This window comes from Mustela lutreola, chromosome 15 (assembly GCF_030435805.1).
Source record: "Mustela lutreola isolate mMusLut2 chromosome 15, mMusLut2.pri, whole genome shotgun sequence".
In the NCBI taxonomy this organism is placed as follows: Eukaryota; Metazoa; Chordata; class Mammalia; order Carnivora; family Mustelidae; genus Mustela; species Mustela lutreola.
The window spans coordinates 25,070,088-25,089,807 of NC_081304.1; the positions used below are offsets into that span (position 1 = coordinate 25,070,088).

Here is a 19,720-nt window from a genome sequence, read left to right on the forward strand (position 1 = left end):
AAGGGTGCAGCTCATGCGAAAGCCTTTCTGGGCTCTGTGTCTGACTTCCTAGCACGCAGGCACATCTATGGGAAGCCGAAGAGAAGGGCCAGTAGAAACCCATCTAGAGAGGTCACTGTGCAGAAAGAAAGAAAGAACACACAGTCTGGATCAACAGGGAGGGAAAAGGGCGATCCCAAGTGTGTGCGCACGTGCATGGATAAGGAACAGACAGCATTTCTGTAGACGGTTGTTCAATTCTCAAGAAGCTGCAGTTAGAAGAGAAGGAAGTGGTGTGAACTCTTCACCTTTTATCTGAATTCTCTGAAGAGTTCTGTAGGATTTCAACATATTTAAAACAAAACAAAATACTAGCAGTTAGTGATTGGAGCAGGCTTTCCTTTGGGAGCTGTTCCTTGGCCTCTGCAAGAAGAACAGAAATAGCACATAGCCTGGCCCTCTCCATCTTAAAAAAAAAAAAAAAAAGTCCCCACTGATGGTTATTTGGGAGTGACCAATCTCTAAACTCAGAGGACAGGCATAAACCCTTGAGGATCTCCACTTCTCAAAACAGTCTGATTCCTATCAAGGCAAGAAGAAATCAAGACATCCTACTAGCCCTCAGGTAGTCTTGGAAGATAAGTAAGATAAGTGAGGGAGAGGCAGAAACAGAGATCAAGGAGATTCATTAATAAACCCCGTGAGAGGGGCGCCTAGGTGGCTCAGTGGGTTAAGCCTCTGTCTTCAAGCTCAGGTCATGATCTCAGGGTCCTGGGATCGAGCCCTGCATTGGGTTCTCTGTTCAGCGGGGAGCCTGCTTCCCCCCCTGTCTCTCTGCCTGCCTCTCTGCCCACTTGTGATCTCTGTCAAATACATAAATGAAATCTTAAAAAAATAAAAATAAAAAAATAAACCCCGTGAGAAGACAGCTGTGATTGAAACTTGCAGATTCCTACTCTAACAGCACACACCCTATACACTCGTGAACTCATCTATGGAAGAGAAAGGAGAGCTTCCAAGGGGTCACAGGTGGGGGGGCCTGTAATACAGATCTTTCTTCCTCAGAAGACTTGTGACAATCAGATCCCCACCCCTGTGTTCCACTGTCAGACTCAACTGTCATGACCCCTTGGCTGGCTGCTTTGGTTCAGGGACTAGTCCATGGGCTGGAAGGGTTCTAGTCCTTTCCCTTGCTAGGAACCAGGGTGATCATACCTGCCTCTCAGGAATCCTGTTTTACCCACTGGGCATCTTGGGTGAGTCTAGGGGGAGAAGACAATTAAAAAACAAGAGATTCCTCTTCTAGTGAGGAGAGCGGAAACTGCATGAAAGAAAGAAAAGGAGAACAGAATTACAGCTAACTCCCAAATAGTCAAAAAATTTCTGCTTTGTGAACCAACTTATTTTTAGCTCCATCCAGCCTGCCTTCCCCTGACCTGAAGGAGACTGCCAGATAGAAATAGTTGTAAGCAACTATTTCTTAATTTAGTATCAATACCAAGCCATACAAAACACCTAGTCTTTGACAGAATTTGATGGAACCCATTTTGTTGCCTCCCCCGCCAACCTATGATTTCCATAAAATAAAAAAATTTTTATTCCTGTTTTGAACTTCTCATGTCCATACGCATGTCCATTAGTGCTAATTCAGAACCAGCCTTACTGCAACTCTCAAAGTAATCTCTTAGCCAGGAAGAGCCACCAGTGGGTGCCAAGCCACTGGGAGAAACACTACAGTGAACAAAATGTTTAAATAAACGCCAAAGTATCAAAAGCCACTTATCAAAAGAAGAATGTATTTTTACAGTGGGAAATCTGCTGGTGGTCACCACCTCATGTGATCAAGGTTAGCCATTACTCTTAAGGGATACTCTGACCTAATATACCTCCTCAAGTGATATAAAGTACCCAACTTCACCCATGAAATGTTCTTGCCAGGAGTGTTTTACCAGAACCAAATCAGGCCCCACACCTAACTTTCTAGTTACAGGAAATACAGGGGATAGAGGAACAAGCTAAATGCCACCATGAAAAAAACAGCCAGAAAAATCCAGAATGTGGGAGAGTTAGAAGGCAGAACTGGTTCATGCTTTTCAAAGTCCTTGAAAACCAAAAACCAAAAACACGAGTGGAGGGGGAATTCTTTTTTTTTTTTTTTTAAAGATTTTATTTATTTATTTGTCAGAGAGAGAGCGAGCAAGAGCAAGCACAGGCAGACAGAGTGGAAGGCAGAGTCAGAGGGAGAAGCAGGCTCCCTGCGGAGCAAGGAGCCCGATGTGGGACTCGATCCCAGGATGCTGGGATCATGACCTGAGCCGAAGGCAGCTGCTTAACCAACTGAGCCACCCAGGCGTCCCTGGAAGGGGAATTCTTGATAAACTTTTTAAAAAGACATAACCGGGGCATCTGGGTAGCTCAATTGGTGAAGCGGTTACCTTCAGCTCAGGTCATGATCTAAGGGTCCTGGGATCCAGCCCCATGTGGGGCTCTCTGCTCGGCAGGGAACCTGTTTCCCCCTCTTCTTCTGTATGCAGCTCCCCCTGCTTGTGCTCTCTCACTCTCTCAAATAAGTAAAATCTTTAAAAAATAAATAAATAAAAATAAAAAGATATAACCAAACGAGAGTCTTTACTGGATTCTGGCTCAAAGGCAAAAACAAGGGGCACCTGACCGGCTCAATCAGTAGAGCATAAGACTCCTGATCTTGGGGTCGTATGCTCCAGCCCCACGTCAGATGTTGAGATTGCTTAAAAAAAAAAAACAAAACAAAACAAAAAAAAAAAACCTTAAAAAATAAACAACAAACAAACAAAAGAGCAATCTGAGGGGCAATTTGAAAATGGACTGGATACTAGATGATATGGGATTACAGATAATTCCGTTAGGGTAATAATGTTATCATGATTATGTAGAAGAATGCCCTTACTCTCAGCGGATACCATTGTGGCTAAGGGCAAAAAGTGTCATGACATGTGCAATTTATTTTCAAACAATTCAAAACAAATAAACAAAACACACATACAGATGCATATGTAAGTCTAGACACACACATATGTAATCCCCAGAAGGAGAGAAAAGAGATTTGACAAATGCAGCAAAAAGTGATCAGTGAGTCTAGGTGAAAGATAAATGGGTATGCACCGTGCTTATAACTTTTCTGTAGGTTTGAATTTCTTCCAAAATAAAGTTGTGAGAGAGGGAAAAAAAAAAAAGGAACCGGCTTAATTTGGAAGGATGGAAATTCAGTTCACTCCTCAGCAAGGATTTAAACCTTTTAGCGTTTCAATCTTGGCAGATTGTAGTCATAGAATTTGTAGTCAAATTCAACTGAGTCACTGCTCTGGACTTCTAATTTGGGGAAAGGGAAGGTAGGCAGGAAGAAACGAAACCCTGAATGAAGCTTAATCTGAGGCCAGGAATTGAAAGATGTAAATCAGGACAAGGTAGAATAAAGATACCGAAGGAAGGAGGCGATGATAAATTAAGAAAGATAAATTAAGAAAGGTGACAAGATCCCGGTAGCAAGACCAAGACCACAAGACTGTGGGCAGAATGAAAGGGCTCTTGCAGGTCCAAAAGCACAGCTGAACTGGACAAGAGCTTGGCTCTGCCTGGCAAAGTTAGCACTGGGCATTCATTGGCCACAGGAATAGAGAAAGCAGTGAGATCTCATGGAAGATGGGTAAACATGGCTGACAGGAACGTAGGTAGGTAAGTCGCAGGGAACGAGGTGAAGGACTTAGAATTTATCAGTCTTCTGTATGGATGAAAAAATGAAGGGAAGATAAGAGACTTCAGTTAGGAGAGAATTCAGCTAGATAAAAGGAAGACCTTCTTGCTGATCCCAGTCAGATGAGGAAGGCGACTACGTAGAGTCTGCCCTGAACAGCTCTGGGGAGCGAAAATGACAAGCCCCCCCCAGATGGCTCAGTAGTCCCCCCGGGAAGGCAGGGAAGTACAGCAGAGGAGTCTGAGTCTCCTCTAGTTCTTAGAATTCCCCAAGTCTCATTATAGGGTAAACAAGAGATGGCCAATTCTGCTTAATGGAAAGCTCAGGGCTATTATCTGGGGTGAGATAAGTTCAGTCGGAAGGTGGGGGAGGCACAAATTCAAAAGGATATCTGCCTTACCTAGGCTGATCAGACAGCTGTGCCGTGGGCTCCCAGACCAAGCAGGAGGGTATAAACAGCACTCAATTTACCTGTGGCTAGCCACAGGCAGAAGGCTGATCACATGACTGGGCAAGCAGACATCAGAGCTCAGAGGGTGGGTTGGCTCACTGGCTACACCTCACTAGGTTGGAACCTGTCAGGCTCTCTGCTCTGAACACTGACTCAGGTTCATCTTGCTTGGGGCTGAGGGCTGGGGAGAGGAGTTCCATAAGAAGCAGTTGCTCAATTATTCAGGACCAGGAAGTTATAGTCACAGCATCTGCTTTGCCTTCAGGGTCTAAAATCCTATTAGGGTCACTCTGCCCAGCCCTGGCCACCTTACAAAGCTGTGTGGACCATGCTGCCCCACTTGCATTAAGCCTTCTCTGGTTACCTCCATCTCCTTCCGCAGGTTCTACTGTGTCCCGGGCTGCAATGGGGAGAGACATCCAAGTCCGCTCCATCCCACATGGCCTCCGACATCCCGTACCTGACCCAGCCTGACCTCAAATCCCAGGCAAATTCCTGAGCCGTCACCCCACCACTGGAAAAACCCCAAAGCATGCCAGGCAACATTCCGGGGCAGCCCCTTCGTGGCAGCCTTGGTCTTGCCAGTTGTTCCGATCTCTTAAGGGAGGCTCAAAGGTTATGCAGTGCCTCCAGGGTAAACCTCTTCTGAAAAGTACAATCAGATGGTCCCCCTCCAGAAACAGCCTAGAAAAACATGACATTGGGAAGGTTTTTCCTACCATCAGTGTACACCCAAGACCACGGAGGACTTCAGAGCAGAAGGACGCTGGTCAGGTCACCTCTCTCCATGTGCTTGCAGAGGCAGAGGCGGGCAGGACAACACCCATCACTAGAGGGTAAGTTACACTTCCTCCACAAAGTACATGAAGGGCTTTGTGTCTGCTCTTAATCAAGGGCTTAACAGTACCAGTCTCTTCTTTTGTAAGTCAGGCAAAGAAAAGGCTGAGGCTCCTGAAACAAAGGAGAATTCGATCCAGCAAACAGTGAGGGATGTTCATCACCAAGACATCCATCCTACCTATACGTCTAAGAACCAGAACGCAAAGCCGTCCCATCTTAAGATGGCTCTGTGGGGCACCTGGGTGGCTCAGTGGGTTAAAGCCTCTGCCTTTCAACTCAGGTCGTGATCCCAGGGTCCTGAGATCAAGCCCCACATGGGGCTCTCTGCTTGGCGGGGAGCTTGCTTCCCTTCCTCTCTCTCTGCCTACCCCTCTGCCTACCTGTGATCTGTGTGTGTCAAATAAATAAATAAAATCTTAAAAAAAAAATAAAGATGGCTCTGGCCATCTGCACACCTCCATGCTGCACACGAGTCATCAGGAATCAGGCAGGCAGCCTTTCCTCATCCTGCTGCACCCTATTCTGCCCCTAGATACATCCACCCAGAACTTATGCTGGGGCAGAACAGAACCAGGAAGAATCAGAGAATAGAGGCGACAGCCTGAAACAGGATAACTGCCTAAAGACAAGTGATCTCAGTATAGGGGTAATAATACAGTAAATGCTCACGGGTCTCTTTCACGTAACTGGCTGGAGCCCATGGGGAAAAAAATCCTTTGAAGCCAACTTAACCACAGCCTCATGGCTCTAGGAAGGCACTGCAGATAAAGGACACTTGCTAAAACTAAGATTCCCAAAACTGTTTTATTAAGAAGCGGAGTCAGACTCTCACTCAACCCTAATTCTGGAAGCTGGAGGGAAGTATCAGTAAGCGAAACTGTCAGGAACGATTTAAGTGCCTTCCAGCACAGAAATTTGGAGGCCATGTGGTTTGGTGTTAGAGAAAAGGGGCCAGGAAACAAGCAGCCGTGTTTGAACCTCTCCTTCTGCCGCCAGCATAGCAGGACCATCAGATCCCTCCCTGGGACCTGTGGTTAGCAGTTTTCCCTGACAACGAGTCCTCCCTCTGTGGATGAAGCTGTAACTCCCAACCCCTTGGTAAGATCTGCCACAAGAAACCACATAAACGTCCTCCCTCAGGCTCCTGTACCTCCACAGACGGGATGGGTGCGCGGTCGAGAAAGCTCTCTGGCCCGGGGTCCACACTCTGGCCTTGCTCTCCATGCCAAACCCGACTGCTTTTAACCCATCTATCTCGGACATAAAAGCTCAAACTAGAAGCACTCTGTGGTTCTGGCATAAGAGGGTTCTCATCTCGTGCTGTTGCAGAAGCGAAGAGAGTCAAGTGAACAGCAGAGTAAGAGTGTTTCTTAGGATAATGAAGCAGCTGTCCCCAGAAGGTACCAGGACATCCTGTGTGCGCTTGGCACACTTTGGCAGACTGGGGCACGCCTGCTGACCCCCTCCTGGGGGAGCACGGGCCATGCACAGGGCGTGCACACACCGCAGCAGGTACCCAATTGTTCCTGGCACTGGACGCCCCCCACCCCCAGGTCCAGCTCAGGGAGTCCGGGCAAGCAGCAGTCTAGTCTCCTGAGGGGTGGCCTACCACAGTGGTCAGTACCTGGGCCCACATCCCACCTCGGCCCCGGGGTGCTACATGAACTCGGTCACTTGACTTCTCTGGGCTTCAGTTTTGTTGTCTGTTACATGGGGAGAATAAGAGATGTTATAAGAGGAAGAGAAGAGAACTCATACTCTCAAGAACTCCTGGCACCATCGAATTAGTCTAGCATGTACTTAAAAGTTTTTATTTGGAAGTAACTTCCAACTTCCAGATACGAGAACAAGAGCGGTACATGGGACACTCATAATAACCTTTACCCAGATTCACCGTCAGGCAAACATTTGTCCCACCTGCTTTGTCACTGGCTTTCTTTCTCTTACATGCACTTTTTCACACACATGCTCACACTCAGCACCTACATGCTCACTCACGCTCAAGACTCACACTCACACACACTCACATTCAGATAAACACACGCTCTTACATCCTTTGTTGGGTTTTGTGTGGTGTTCCATTGGAAAACAAGGATGTACCAGACGGTGGGAGGTTTGAGATGAAATGCAAACAGAGGGGGGAACCTTGCTACTTGGTGATGGCTCCAATGCTCCTCTCCCTCCTCCCTGCCACCAAGGCAGATGGCTAGTGCTGGGGGCCCTGACTTAGGGATGGACATCACATGGACAGGGACCAGAGAAAGTACTTGATACAGAAGAAGTTAGTTTCTCTTCTCTTTAAACAACAAAAGCCACAAAACAAAACAAAACCAACAAAGCATTGATATGAACCATGGAAATAGCTTTATTATACAGAATTGTTTTTTTATAACGTTCATTATAATGGGATTTTACCTGATGAAGTGGAGTGGTCACAGGCAAAGAAAGGATGTGCCTAAGCCTATGGTTACCAGGACATTCAAGAATTCTATACAGAGCCTGATTTTCTAAGAAAGGCAAGTGGGTAAGAGCTGCCTGGAATCCTCTCAGGAGGGCTAGGTAATCTCTGTGAAGCAGGCCAAGCAATTCCCCATGATACCAAGTCCCTAGATGGAGCCTTCTCTCGAGTTCAAGTTCCCGCTAGTCCCCTCTACTAGGCACACGCTTGTCTCATAAAGGCATTACCATGTACCACAGTGATTCTACTTCCACTTAACCTAAAGCTAGGAAAGGGGACATACTCAAAACAGAGCGTGGCAGGGAGGGTGGGGGTGGTTTGCACTATAGGTTCCCTACATGGAAGACTAAGCTGTCATCAAGATGACATGCCACCTGAACCTACCCCCGTCAGAGGAATGCACCACCCACATTTATCCCCAGATGCTCCTTGGGGTTCCACATAGAAGAGAAACACCCCTTCCTATAAGCTCCATCTTGGCGTTATCTTCCTGACATGGCCCCGATCCCAGTAACCATGACCATGACTCCCCTCTTAAAAGCAGGAAAACCCTGCCTGCCTCCTTGGGTCTATCTGTCCCTGGGGTTAGCTTCTTGTTCCACCTGGAAACTGCGTATCTCAAATCTGGTGGGAGGTACTCAAGGGCCGCCACCGTGTCACACATTTAATGTAACAACCGTCACCTTCCAATTAGCCACACCAAGAGAACAGTCACTTAAAGGGCGCTGAAGGAATGACAGACTTCGCTGCTGCCCATGTGCCTTTCCAATTTTCTTCTGGTCAACTGAACAGATGATTTTTTGCTCCTGGGATCCAGGCATGTGAGCAGAAGGGAAACACGGGCTGGGCATGTGCTGGGCCGGCACACAGACGATGCCAGCTCAGGAGCCCATTCACAACAGACTCGCCCCGCATGTGTGGGAAGAGCTCTGGGATTGGGAGCAAAAGGGCTCTAGAGTCATATGGTCTTGGGCAAGTCACTTCCTTCCTAGGCCTCATGTAACTTCTCTGCAAAAACAAGTCCATGCCACCTGCAGCTGCATGTCAGGAGGATAAATGAGAAACATTCCAGAGTTCCCACCAGGAGCCACAAAGAGCTAAATGAATGGAACACACTGTTAAAACGAAAGCTATCTATATGCTCAACTTCCTTGAAAAGTACAATTTGTTGTGATTCCCAAGCTTTTTCTTTCCACTGAAGCAGCTGTTTTTGCCTTCTCCCGTGAACGCACAGCTACCGAGGACTGTGGTCCCAGTAACAGAGAGCCCAGGCGCTACTCTGGGCGGTCAGGAGCGCACGCACCACTCGGACGGGGCTCACACTGCCATCTTCCCAATCGCTGCCCCGGACCACGTAATCCTGCGACAGCTCTCTGGCTGCATCCCCCTGGGCTCGCCAAATGGCATCCAGCCCCCACCCTCAGCCCTGGCACGTCCTATCTGATGGGTATGAGTTACAAAGACAATCCCTAAATGGAGGCCGCGCCAGCTTGCAGGTGTGGGGCAGGGAGCGCACGTGTTATCAGCCGTGGTTCTCTCAAAGCGATGTGGGCGATCAAACAGATCAAACACACACCGAGCACAGAAAACTCGTTAAAGGGAAGGTAGTGTGTGGGGCAGGGAAGAGGAGAAGGGAGGGCAAGGTAAGAGAAGAGCTCTTTCCGTCTTCTCAATTGCAGTTTTACTCTGTTCCAGCTGGGCAGGTTCAGAAAACCACCTGACTAAGCTACCAGGTCCGTGGTTGGCAACCCAAACAACAGGACAACGTGAGCCCCATGGATGGCAGTGTATGTGTTCAGGGGGTGGGGAATGCTAATAAGCATCTCTTTCCAGCATTTCCCAACTTGCTGGGGGGGAGCAGGGGAGGTTGGGGGGGGCAGGTATGGGGAAAGAAGGTGAAACAGGATAGTGCCTGGCTTGGGAAAGGGGGCTTCCAGCCTGATCACACCTCTGGAGAAAGCCTGAAGCCTCCCCTAAGGCCCATAGACAGTTCTGTTCCCTAGCCTAGAAAAATCACTGATGCAGATTTCATTTTTCTGCTTCCCTTTCCTATACATTAGCCCTACTAGGAATTTGTTGTAAATCTACCTGGAGTGAAAGGAAACCCAGTATTCGTCTTGCTTTCCTTGGCCTGTCACCCATATCCACTTCTAAGCCTAAAGCCAGGGAGTCTGGCTTTTTTTTTTTTAAATAAAATCCTAACAAAATCCTAGGTGTTGGCTGTTTCCATGGATCAACCTGGTAACCAACTGCCCAAGCTCACCCCTCTGGCTTTAAGTGCGAGGGGAAGGGAACCTACAGGCCTAGCAATGACATCCATGGAAATGCCACATCTTTGCCACCAGCTGGGCTTCAGGCCCAATGACCAGGATGAATAGGAGACCAGTGATTTAAAGAGAGAGAGAACACTAACACTTCAGTGGGGGTGGGGGAAGGTTGCCTTGGAAGTAGCTGCAGAGAGGGGTATTATAAAGGGGGCACAGTGTGTGGGGACCAGAAGTGGGAAAAACCATCTCAAGGGAGACTGGGGGAAGTGTGGCTCGCTCTCCCCACCCCTGCTGCCTTTCCAGCAACTCAATCCAACAAGTATTTATTGAGCACGACACTCCCCATCTGCCCTGGCCCTCCCTCTGCAAAAACACTCAAATCTGTTCAAGCTGCAGCGTGAGTTCCATTGCACTTGAACTTGAAACATGAGGTGCCTACCTTTTAAAAAGGCAGGCACATAATTTGCAGCACGGGCTGAAGAGACTAAAGAGTGCTGAAAAAGTGAAGAAACATGGTTGACTAGACAGGGCCACACCAATATGCCACTTTTGAAAGGGAAGGGAAGGGAATTCATCAAAATTTCATTTAACCTTAGGGAGAAAAACACACTGGCCAATTAAAGAAAAAAAAAAAAAAAGCTTACTGGAAATATCCCAGTTAATTCTCCAATTAACCCTACCTAACACAAGAATAATAAATATCCCTTTATTCTATGCCTCCTCCAGCTTGAATTAAATTTTATCCACTTGTGGATGTGTTAGTCATTTGCTTTTGGAGTCCTATGTTTATCCTCCTTTCTCTCTTAAGGAGGTGAGACCTCAGTGCTCCCCTGCATGTTTTCATTGAGGATCAGATGACAGGGGATTCAGGTAACAGAGCTAGGGAGGGACTAAACCTATGCATATTGGCATAGTTCTCTCCACCTCGAAAAGCCACACTCATTCCTAAGATGGGGAGCTCAGGGTCTGAGAAGAGGCATCCCAGACTTACAGCTCTGCCCCGCCAAATCATATTCTAAGAAGCCACATCCAGGCGGCCTCCGAGAAAACTCTACCATCCTTGATCACAGGCCTACTGCTTCAGAGCAACCAAAGCCCTAAGATGAATCTTCCCAGGCCTTCTCCAACCTCCACCCATTAAGGAGCTGGAAGTAGAAACTGCTTGTGCACAGGCACTGCTGAGCCCAAGGCTCTCCATCCATTCCCAACATCAGCCGGCTGGGGCGCACAAGCAGGGCATATGGGAGATGTCCAGAGCCCCAACTTCAATTCCAGGTTCCCCAAGGGCTGGTGCTAATAGATTCCCTATTATGAAATACTTCGATAGCCTTCTTTTAAGTTCATTAAAGCCACCCTTGGCTGGCTGTGGTTTTCTGACACAGTAGAAGTCCACTGAGGCTTATTTGGGCCTGAGGATAAACATTTAAATGGCTCTCAGCTGAGCATGCAACTTTGTAGTGACCCTGAGGAAAATGCGCGGAGGAGGAGAGCCAAGTGCCGGGAAGAGTCTTCCAAACCAGGAGGTTTGGTGGGGACCCTGAGCTGGAGGCCGGAGTGTGGGCAGCCAGCTGTAGAGAAACTCCCTCCATCCAGCTGTTCCCAAGAACAACGGCCCCTTCACAAGCTCCACATCGCTGGAGAGGAACTGGTGCACAGATAATTTAGAACTTCAAATAGAATCCCAAACTCTTTTCTCTCTGAGAGATCAGGATTTGTTTTTGACCTAACAATGTGAATAGATTCGGCTGGTGTTTGGTTAATTCATAACCCTGCAAAGCAAATAGTGCAGCCCTCTATGAAGACTCAACTCGGCCCTCAGCCGGGGCGCGGCGGGGATGAGGACCGGGTTTCTCACTCATCTTTCGTGTTTCCACTCTTCCCAGCCCCTCTTCTATCCCCTTAGAAGTGGGATTAAAACTTACTAACCCAGGGGGCGCCGGGGTGGCTCAGTTGGTTAAACCACTGCCTTCGGCTCAGGTCGTGATCCTGGAATCCTGGGATCGAGTCCCATATGGGGCTTCCCCTGCTGAGCAGGGGAGGCTGCTTCTCCCTCTCCCTCTGCCTGCCTCTCCCCTAAACTTGTGCGCTCTCTCTCCCTAATTTAAAAAAAAAAAAAAATCTTAAAAAAAAACAAAAAAAAAACCTTACTAACCCAAAACTTACTAACCCAGCAAGAGACTGTCCATTCCCACTTAGCGAACGTGCTGGTGGGCACCCATCTCCATCCTGAACTGGAAAGGAAACACAAGGTTTCCCCTTCCAGCCCCTTCAAAGGGCTCCAAACTGCCTACAGAGTGAGGGTAAGCCCAGGCAAGACTGGAGCTTGGTGTCACATAGCACTGATAAATGCGATAGTGTCAGTGAGGTTTCAAAACCAGACCTGCCTCCAGAACGTGTCACACCCTAAAGTGTGAATCCTTACGGCACAAAGGCTCTATGTGAGAGGTATAAAAATCCAGAGGAGAATGCTTGATTTCTTTTCTTTCTTTCTTTTTTTTTTTTTAAAGTAATCTCTACTCCCAACGTGGGGCTCGAACTCACAACCTGGAGAATCAGTCGCACGCTCTACTGACTGAGCCAGCCAGGCGCCCCTGAGGACACTTGATTTCTAACAGTTCCATGAAGATCGAGGGATACACTGAGTAATACAGAACTGTTAAGTCCTTATGCTGTACAACTGAAACTAACATAATACTGTAATTAAAAAAAGAACAAGATCAAAGAACAGTGTGGCGTGGGTGCCACATTCAGTATAAATTAGCCAAAAACTATGAGTAAAGTGTTCTCTGCCAATAAGCCCACCAACCACTTTGGCAACACTCACATGGCCACCGTAACTGAAGTTTTGTAATCCTGCCCCAAATCTTCTGGAGATCCATCTATATTTGGAATCAGAGAGAATGATGTCCTCTTACCACCACACCCACTTTTGTTCTCACCCCTCCTCCACTGACCTCAAATGGTTTAAAATATCCCAGCTCTATGTTACATGAGTGGAGAGCTTCCCATCTCTACAATCCTTTGCTATCCGAAACACCGAAGAACACACAGACCCATGCTCTTTTAGATATCGACGGGATAAAGCAGTTAGGTACTCTGGAACTCAAAAGGATGCCGTCCCTGGTGATAACCTTTAAGACAGATTTCAGCAGTACCTCCTGGGGACCACGTGTGTCTGGGGCAAGCGAAGCTGTCAAAAACAAGCTAGCAACATCAGGCTAAGCAATGTCCAGTGCTTCCCAGTCCAGAGGCTGCCTCAATCACAGAGCATTCAAGGATGGTAGTAGCTCTTAAAGGCTTTTAAATGCATTCCCAGACTTCATCATAGCAAGATGGGTCCTTGGCAATGAGAAGTTGGACTACTTCTAGCTCCAGAGTCCAAGAGGACCATGACTTGAGGAGGGCTTTTTTTCAAAGTCCCTAATAAGGGCCCTCCTTTATGTGGTTCCAGAACTATCTAAACACCCACCCCCCAAGGACTAAGTTTTCAAAGCATTGCAAGGAAAGGAGTTTAATAATTACCAATAGCACTGCTAATAGCAATGCTGCCTTATATTCACTGAATTGGCCATCCTGGAGAACGGAATGCGTGTTTGAAGTAAACCCATCCTACATCCCTGTGGGGAAGCCAGTATTTTAAGACTACTGCCGGCTGTCAGTGATCTGTTTGGAAAAATAAAAGGTAGTGAGAAAAATCCCAGAGAGGACATAAACCTAAAGCCATTTCCAACTGATCTGAAATGTGTTTGCTGCAGTTGTGGATGGTTTGGGAAGGGTTATGAGGGGAGAGGGTGCACATTTGCCTAACAGTCAAGCTTTTATGTAAATCCAAATTAGTTTATGTCTACTGAACACATGCCACCTGACATTGGGGGGGTGGGGAGCAGGCAGGGAGGCAGCCTCCATTCACATGTGCTGATCCTCCACAAAGACTGAGAACTGACTGGAAGCTGATGACCCCCCCTTCTCTTTTCACCTAAAACAGAAGTGGGGATACAGGCTTGTTACTTTTCTTTATCCCCTTAGAATATTCTGAGAAGGTGTACACCACACGCACTGAAACTCATTCTCTATATAGGAATAATGGGAAGGAACACTGTTTAAGACAAGGTAAGGCCAACTTTTCCTGTTAAGTGCCATGGTAGTCAATATTTTAAGCTTAATGGCCTTCTGGTCTCTTTCACAACCACTCAACTCTGTCACTGTCGTGCAAAAGCAGCCACAGACCATACTAAATGAAGGGACATGGCTGTGTTTCAACAGATCTTTATTTACAGGGTGCCTGGGTGGCTCAGTCGGTTTAGTGTCTGCCTTTGGCTCAGGTGATAATCCCAGGGTCCTGGGATAGGGCCCAGCATCAGGCTCTCTGCTCAGCAGGGAGCCTGCTTCCTCCTCTCCCTCTGCCTGCACCTCCCCCTCCTTGTGTGCTCTGTCAAATAAATAAACAAAAATCTTTTTCAAAATTAAAAAAAATCTTAATTAAAAAAGCAGGCAGAGGCCTAGATTTGGCCTGCAGGCCATAATTGCCAACCCTGGGTCTAAGAAGGTTCTGGTGTGTAGAGAAGGTACAGAGGCAACATGGGGCTCCCCCAGGACCAAGCTGACCCCTGGGAGGCTGGTCCACTAGGGAGGAATTTGTAAAGCTCAATTAAACATTATCTTCTTTCTAGAGATATGGAGACAGAGACACTAGACAGGATAGCAAAAACCAGAACCCAGAACAATTTTCCCAGTCCCGTTTTGTCCATCAGTAATCCTAGAACATAAAAGTTAGTAGCAGCCTCCAACAGACATAAGACAAGAATTTAATTAAAGGGGGAACTGCCGTAATAAATGTATCCTGGGTTGCTACTCCCCACGGGGGGAATCTTAGCTTTCTTAGACTTGACCTTCATTCTTCTAGCTGTTCTCTTTTGCCTTCCACACCCCTAGCCCAGGCTCAGAAAAATGAAGCCATTCCTCACTTTATAAAGACATCCTGCATGGATGAATGGCCACAGAAGGTAAATCCTGTTCTTTCCATCATCACTCTGTTTTTACAAGGTCTAACATATCTTGTCAGGAACGTAACAGGGCATGTGGTACAGGTAAGTGCACGGCCCAGGGCACTTCGGCACTTTAGGATGGGAAAGAAACAGTGATAACACCTAACTGTCCCTGAAACCCAGTCCCAGCTCACATGCCTCTTTAAACAGTTGGGGTCTGGAGCCCTGATTAGAAAAGCTCATTTTAAAAGATGAGGGAATACAAGTGCAAGAGGAGGCCTTGAAATTCTAAAACCTGCAGTACTGGTTTCAGACCAATATGGGTTTGCTCTTTGAAGCCTGAAAGGCAATGGGTTTTGGCCAACAATGCTCTCTCACGTTGGCGGGGTGGAGAGAAGATGTAAGCAGCAGTGAACACGGATGACATCTTCTAGGTGCCTCGGCGCTTTATAACTGTTAACTCAGGATATAGTTATGATTCACATTCTAACAGATAAGGAAACAGAGACACACAAGTTAAGAAACTTCTTCCACGCCACACACCTAGTAAATGGCAGAGCCTGGAATTGAAATTCAGGAATCCTGGTCCCCAACGCAGGGAGGATTCTCTTAAGGGTTTATGAACGTAATGCGTTTCCTCCTATCAAGTACGCCCCTGACCTAGAGGAAACCACTTCTGCCACTTCTCAAGTGCAAGGAATGGAAACAATCTGAACACACAAGGAGTAAAGTTAACGCGTAGAAGACCCGATGTGCTCCCAAATCAAAGGCCAGGTACATTCCCTTAATGCGTGCTCAGGAGGAAGTCCACAGGCTCTGACCACTCTTTCCTTCTATCTTTCCTCTCCTGCCTCACTGAAAATCTATAGATAATCTACAGATAATAGATAATATACACCAGGTAAGTGCCTCATTAAGTCCTCTTGGATACTAAAAGGTGGAGGGATCACCCCTCGGCCCAATTCATACACAAGAGACCACTCAACTTGCCCTGAATCATCCAACAAGTTAGGTAGAACTCTAGCTTCTATGGTTTTTACTAGGATCTTCAGGACCCTGTCCCTATAAAAAGGAAGAGGCCATGTAAAGAACTCAGTTATCCAAACCTACAATCTTCTCCATTCCACAGCATCCACCATTGTTTGTGCCTTTCATGTCGGTTCTATAGCAGATATAAAATAACTGCCCTTAAAATAGGACTGCTAAGGGTACCTGGGTGGCTCAGTGGGTTCAAGCCTCTGCCTTTAGCTCAGGTCATGATCCCAGGGTCCTGGGATCGAGCCCCACATCGGGCTCTATACTCAGCGGGGAGCCTGCTTCCTCCTCTCTCTCTGCCTCCCTCTCTGCCTGCTTGTGATCTCTGTCTGTCAAATAAATAAATAAAATTGTTAAAAATATATATATGACTGCAAATAGATTTCCAGCTATCGCATAGGCAGGCTTTCTGTTGATTTCTACTAAAAGTGACTAAGGTTCTAGTGCTTGCTGTTACTACAAACTTCCCTGGACTCCAAGGAAATCCAAACAAAACCAACAGGTTTGTAATCTTGTGGTTTGCTTTATAGCTCATGATAGGCATGAGTCTGGGCATTGCTCTGCTCTCCACCACCAGAGTCTAGGCATACTTTGACTAATTGGTCACCACCTTGCTACCAGATTTGACCAAGTTTCTGCATTCCAATATGCAAGGTTAACATTTACAGTGAGGTCCAGATAGAGTTGGCCTTTCTACTTCAGAGACCCTCTTAACCCCATTCCTACCTAGAAAAGCACTGTAGCAGCTATACTTTCAGGAGGGAGCGAAGCCTAGTAATTACAAAAAGCTCAAGAAATTCTGGTGTGGAAAATGTCATTAACCATTAGAAGGTGGGGACCATGACTTTTGTACATTTGGTAGGCTCTGAGGCTTTGGAAGTGTGCAATGATCTTTTTCACATCTGGTGTGAATCAAATGCACGCCTCACTTTCAACTTACTGCCAACCTCCTCATGCAAGTAGGTTCCTTTTCCCATTCCTCACTGCCTGCCTTTGCGGGGGATCCATCGCAGCTTTGAGTGTGAAAGCAAGGTTAATCTTGCTCCTCCCTCGTTTCCCCACACCCAGCACGGCAAGCTGCTATTAAGAAGCCGTTTCAGGGCTGTTCAGAAAGTGGGGTTATTTGCCACAGTGTACTTGACTGTAGCCCTCACCCCACTGCCACGTTGGCTGGCAATGCCGAGGACTAAATAGCCCGGGTGGGGGTAGGAGAGAAAGGCCGGGGGCAAACTGCCCAGGCCCTACACACACACACACACACACACACACACACACGCACACGATGGCTGGAATGAGACAGCCATATTAAGCAGGTCAATGATCTGGGAACATACAACTTCTGGGCCAGCCAAGAGGAATGTAGGGAATCGGAGCAGAGCGTTTGTACCGTAGTAAAAGCCGTTAAACTAACTTATTCCAACGGCTCGGATGAAATCAGCTCCGGAAGGTGGCAATATAGGGAAGTGCACGTGAAGCGGGTAGTGAGGGGGATGAACTCCAGAGCCGTAGAGCGGGATGCCGGGGCCAAACTCAAGTTGGAGAAGTAACACATGGCTCCACGGGGCTCTCCTCCATGCCCCTCCCCCTCCCCATGCAGACTTCCAGCGCCCACCAGCTCCTCGCTCCGCAGCCAGCCGGCACAGGGCGCCCCCATCACGCGCCACTCACTCCTTCCTCACACCTCGCTGCCACCCCTGCATCTTCCACTCACCCCCACACGACACCTCTGCCCACTTTTCGGTTACGCCCCCAAAGCCAGCCTCCGTCTGCCATGTCCCTCCCCTCAGCTCCCGGCCCCCGACTCCCTGCACACTCTGTCCCAGCAGGAGACCCTGTGTTCACCGCTCCTTGCTCTCGCTCCCTCCGCCCTCGCAGACTCTGCGCGACCCCCTTTTTCTTCCTTCGCTCCCATCCACTTTCCCCTCAAGCTTCTCCCCGGACCCCTCCCCCCGTCACGCGCCCCCCCTCCCCCAACGGCTCCTCCCCCCGGTACCCGCTCCAGGCCCGGCTCACCTGCGCGGCCACCCCCGTCCCGGCGCTGGTGCGGCTGCTGCAGCTGGAACGGGACCGTGGCCCTGAGCGGCTGCAACCCAGCCCGGGGGGAGCCGGCGGGGGCTGGGGGAGAGCAGCCCCGCCGGAGCCCCCCGGCCCCTCCGCGCCCCGGCCCCCAAGGACCTCCGCCTCTGCCGCCCGCTGCGGCCCCCGCCATCGCCCGCCCGACAGCCTGCCTGCCCCGGCCCCACAGCGAGCCCCACACAGCCCCCCAACCCCCGCTGCTGCCGCTTATCTGCTCTGCGGGGCGGAGACCAGCCCCCTCAGCCCAGAACTCTCATTGGCCTACAGAGTCCCAGACCCCGTCCCCCAACCAATCCCTAGCTTGTTCTTCCCATTCCGGAGAATGACTGGCCGATATACCTAGCGATCCAACCCAAGACCCCACCCTCATCCCGCCCCCTCCCGCTTTCCTCAGTCCGAGGGGGCGCTGATTGGCCCGTCCGGAAGAGGGCTGGTTCTCCGGTGCCGCCAATGAGAAGACGCAGAAAAGGGGAGCGTCACACCCAGTCCCAGGTAGTATGCAAATACACTATCACGTGACGTCAGGCTAAGCGGGGGTGGGGCCGGCTGGAAGATGGAATCAAGCACTAGTGAAATCATCATGGGGGGTAGAGAAGAGTGTCAAACTTTGAGCAGTTGAGCCCGGCAAGCACCGAGAAAGCGGTAACTTCAAAAAGCATTACTTTTGATTTAACCTAAAAATATTAGCCGTGAGTCCTCATAGGCTCTCAGTGCTGCTCGCAAGCTCCAAAGTAAGATTCTACAAATTAATGCAAAGTTTGCATATATTTGCATGCGATTTGCATTATATTCATGCACTTAATGGCCACCGTGCCTCATGTGACACCCACATTTGTCTTTCTCCACGTTTCCAAGTCCTTAGCTGGTGTGGGTCCAACTCCCCCCGCCTCCAAAAAACACCCAGCGCTAGCCTGTAAATTATATTGAGACTGAAAAGGAGCAGGGAATTTCCCTTCAGAGCCGTCCATTCCAAGTCTAGCTCAGCGGAGTGTTAGGAACAAAATGACTGAGAAACGTGCCCAAATTTGTACAGTGACTCCATTAACAAATCCTGGTCTTCCCAGTTCAGTGCTCTCTGACCTACAATGAGATGGTCCCCAAAGAGAATGCATGCAGTTGAAAAAATCACATGCTCTAATATATATGAGGACATTTGGGAAGGAAAACAACATTTTAGTTACTATTAAAAACTATTACTCTTCAAAGGAAAAAAAAAGTATTACTCTTGGTATTTATTAACCATTTTGTTCTATATAAGGAAAAAGCAAAAGGCAATCAACCCTGGATCCTCTGCCATAAGGGACCATACAAATAATTGGATAATTCCCTCCAGATTTATATTTAGCTATGAATTCTATTTTTGGTCTTGCTACAGATTTATCTTTCTATTTCTGTTTTTGCCCACTTTAATGTTAAAATGAAGGTATTCCCTGAAGCCATCCTAACTAATCAGAAAAAGGAGGTAATCTGGGAGCATCCTGCAAGGCAAGGAGAGGTCACTCTGTGATTACCTATTGAAAACACTTAATACCCAAAGCAGAAATTCAAGCATTGGCTGAATATTAAAATCACCCTACATACGCACAACAAATGTGAGGCAATGGAACATCCTGAAGTATGGTTTTCTTTGCAAACAAAGAGTGTATGTGCTCTAGCAGATTCAAAGGGTTTACCTGAGTGGCTCAGTGGGTTAAGCCTCTGCCTTAGGCTCAGGTCATGATCCCAGGGTCCTGGCATAGAGCCCTGCATTGGGTTCTCTGCTCAGCAGGGAGTCTGCTTCCTCCTCTCTCTCTGACTGCCTCTCTGCCTATTTGTGATCTCTCTCTGTCAAATAAATAAGTAAAATCTTAAAAAAAAAATCTGGCATTTGAAATCTTTTTATTGTCTGGGAAATGCTGT

General features: G+C 48.0%; 1 protein-coding gene across 1 annotated transcript in view; it reads right to left on the reverse strand.

Annotated features, from left to right (window-relative positions):
• FAM117A (family with sequence similarity 117 member A) overlaps positions 1 to 17,985 on the reverse strand; it is a 44,554-nt gene extending 26,569 nt beyond the window's left edge. Inside the window, exon 1 of the mRNA XM_059148868.1 lies at positions 17,759 to 17,985. Coding sequence (XP_059004851.1) covers positions 17,759 to 17,954 — 196 coding nt within the window. The 5' untranslated portion in view covers positions 17,955 to 17,985. The remainder of the gene's footprint in view (positions 1 to 17,758) is intronic.
• Between the last annotated feature and the right edge of the window lie 1,735 nt (positions 17,986 to 19,720).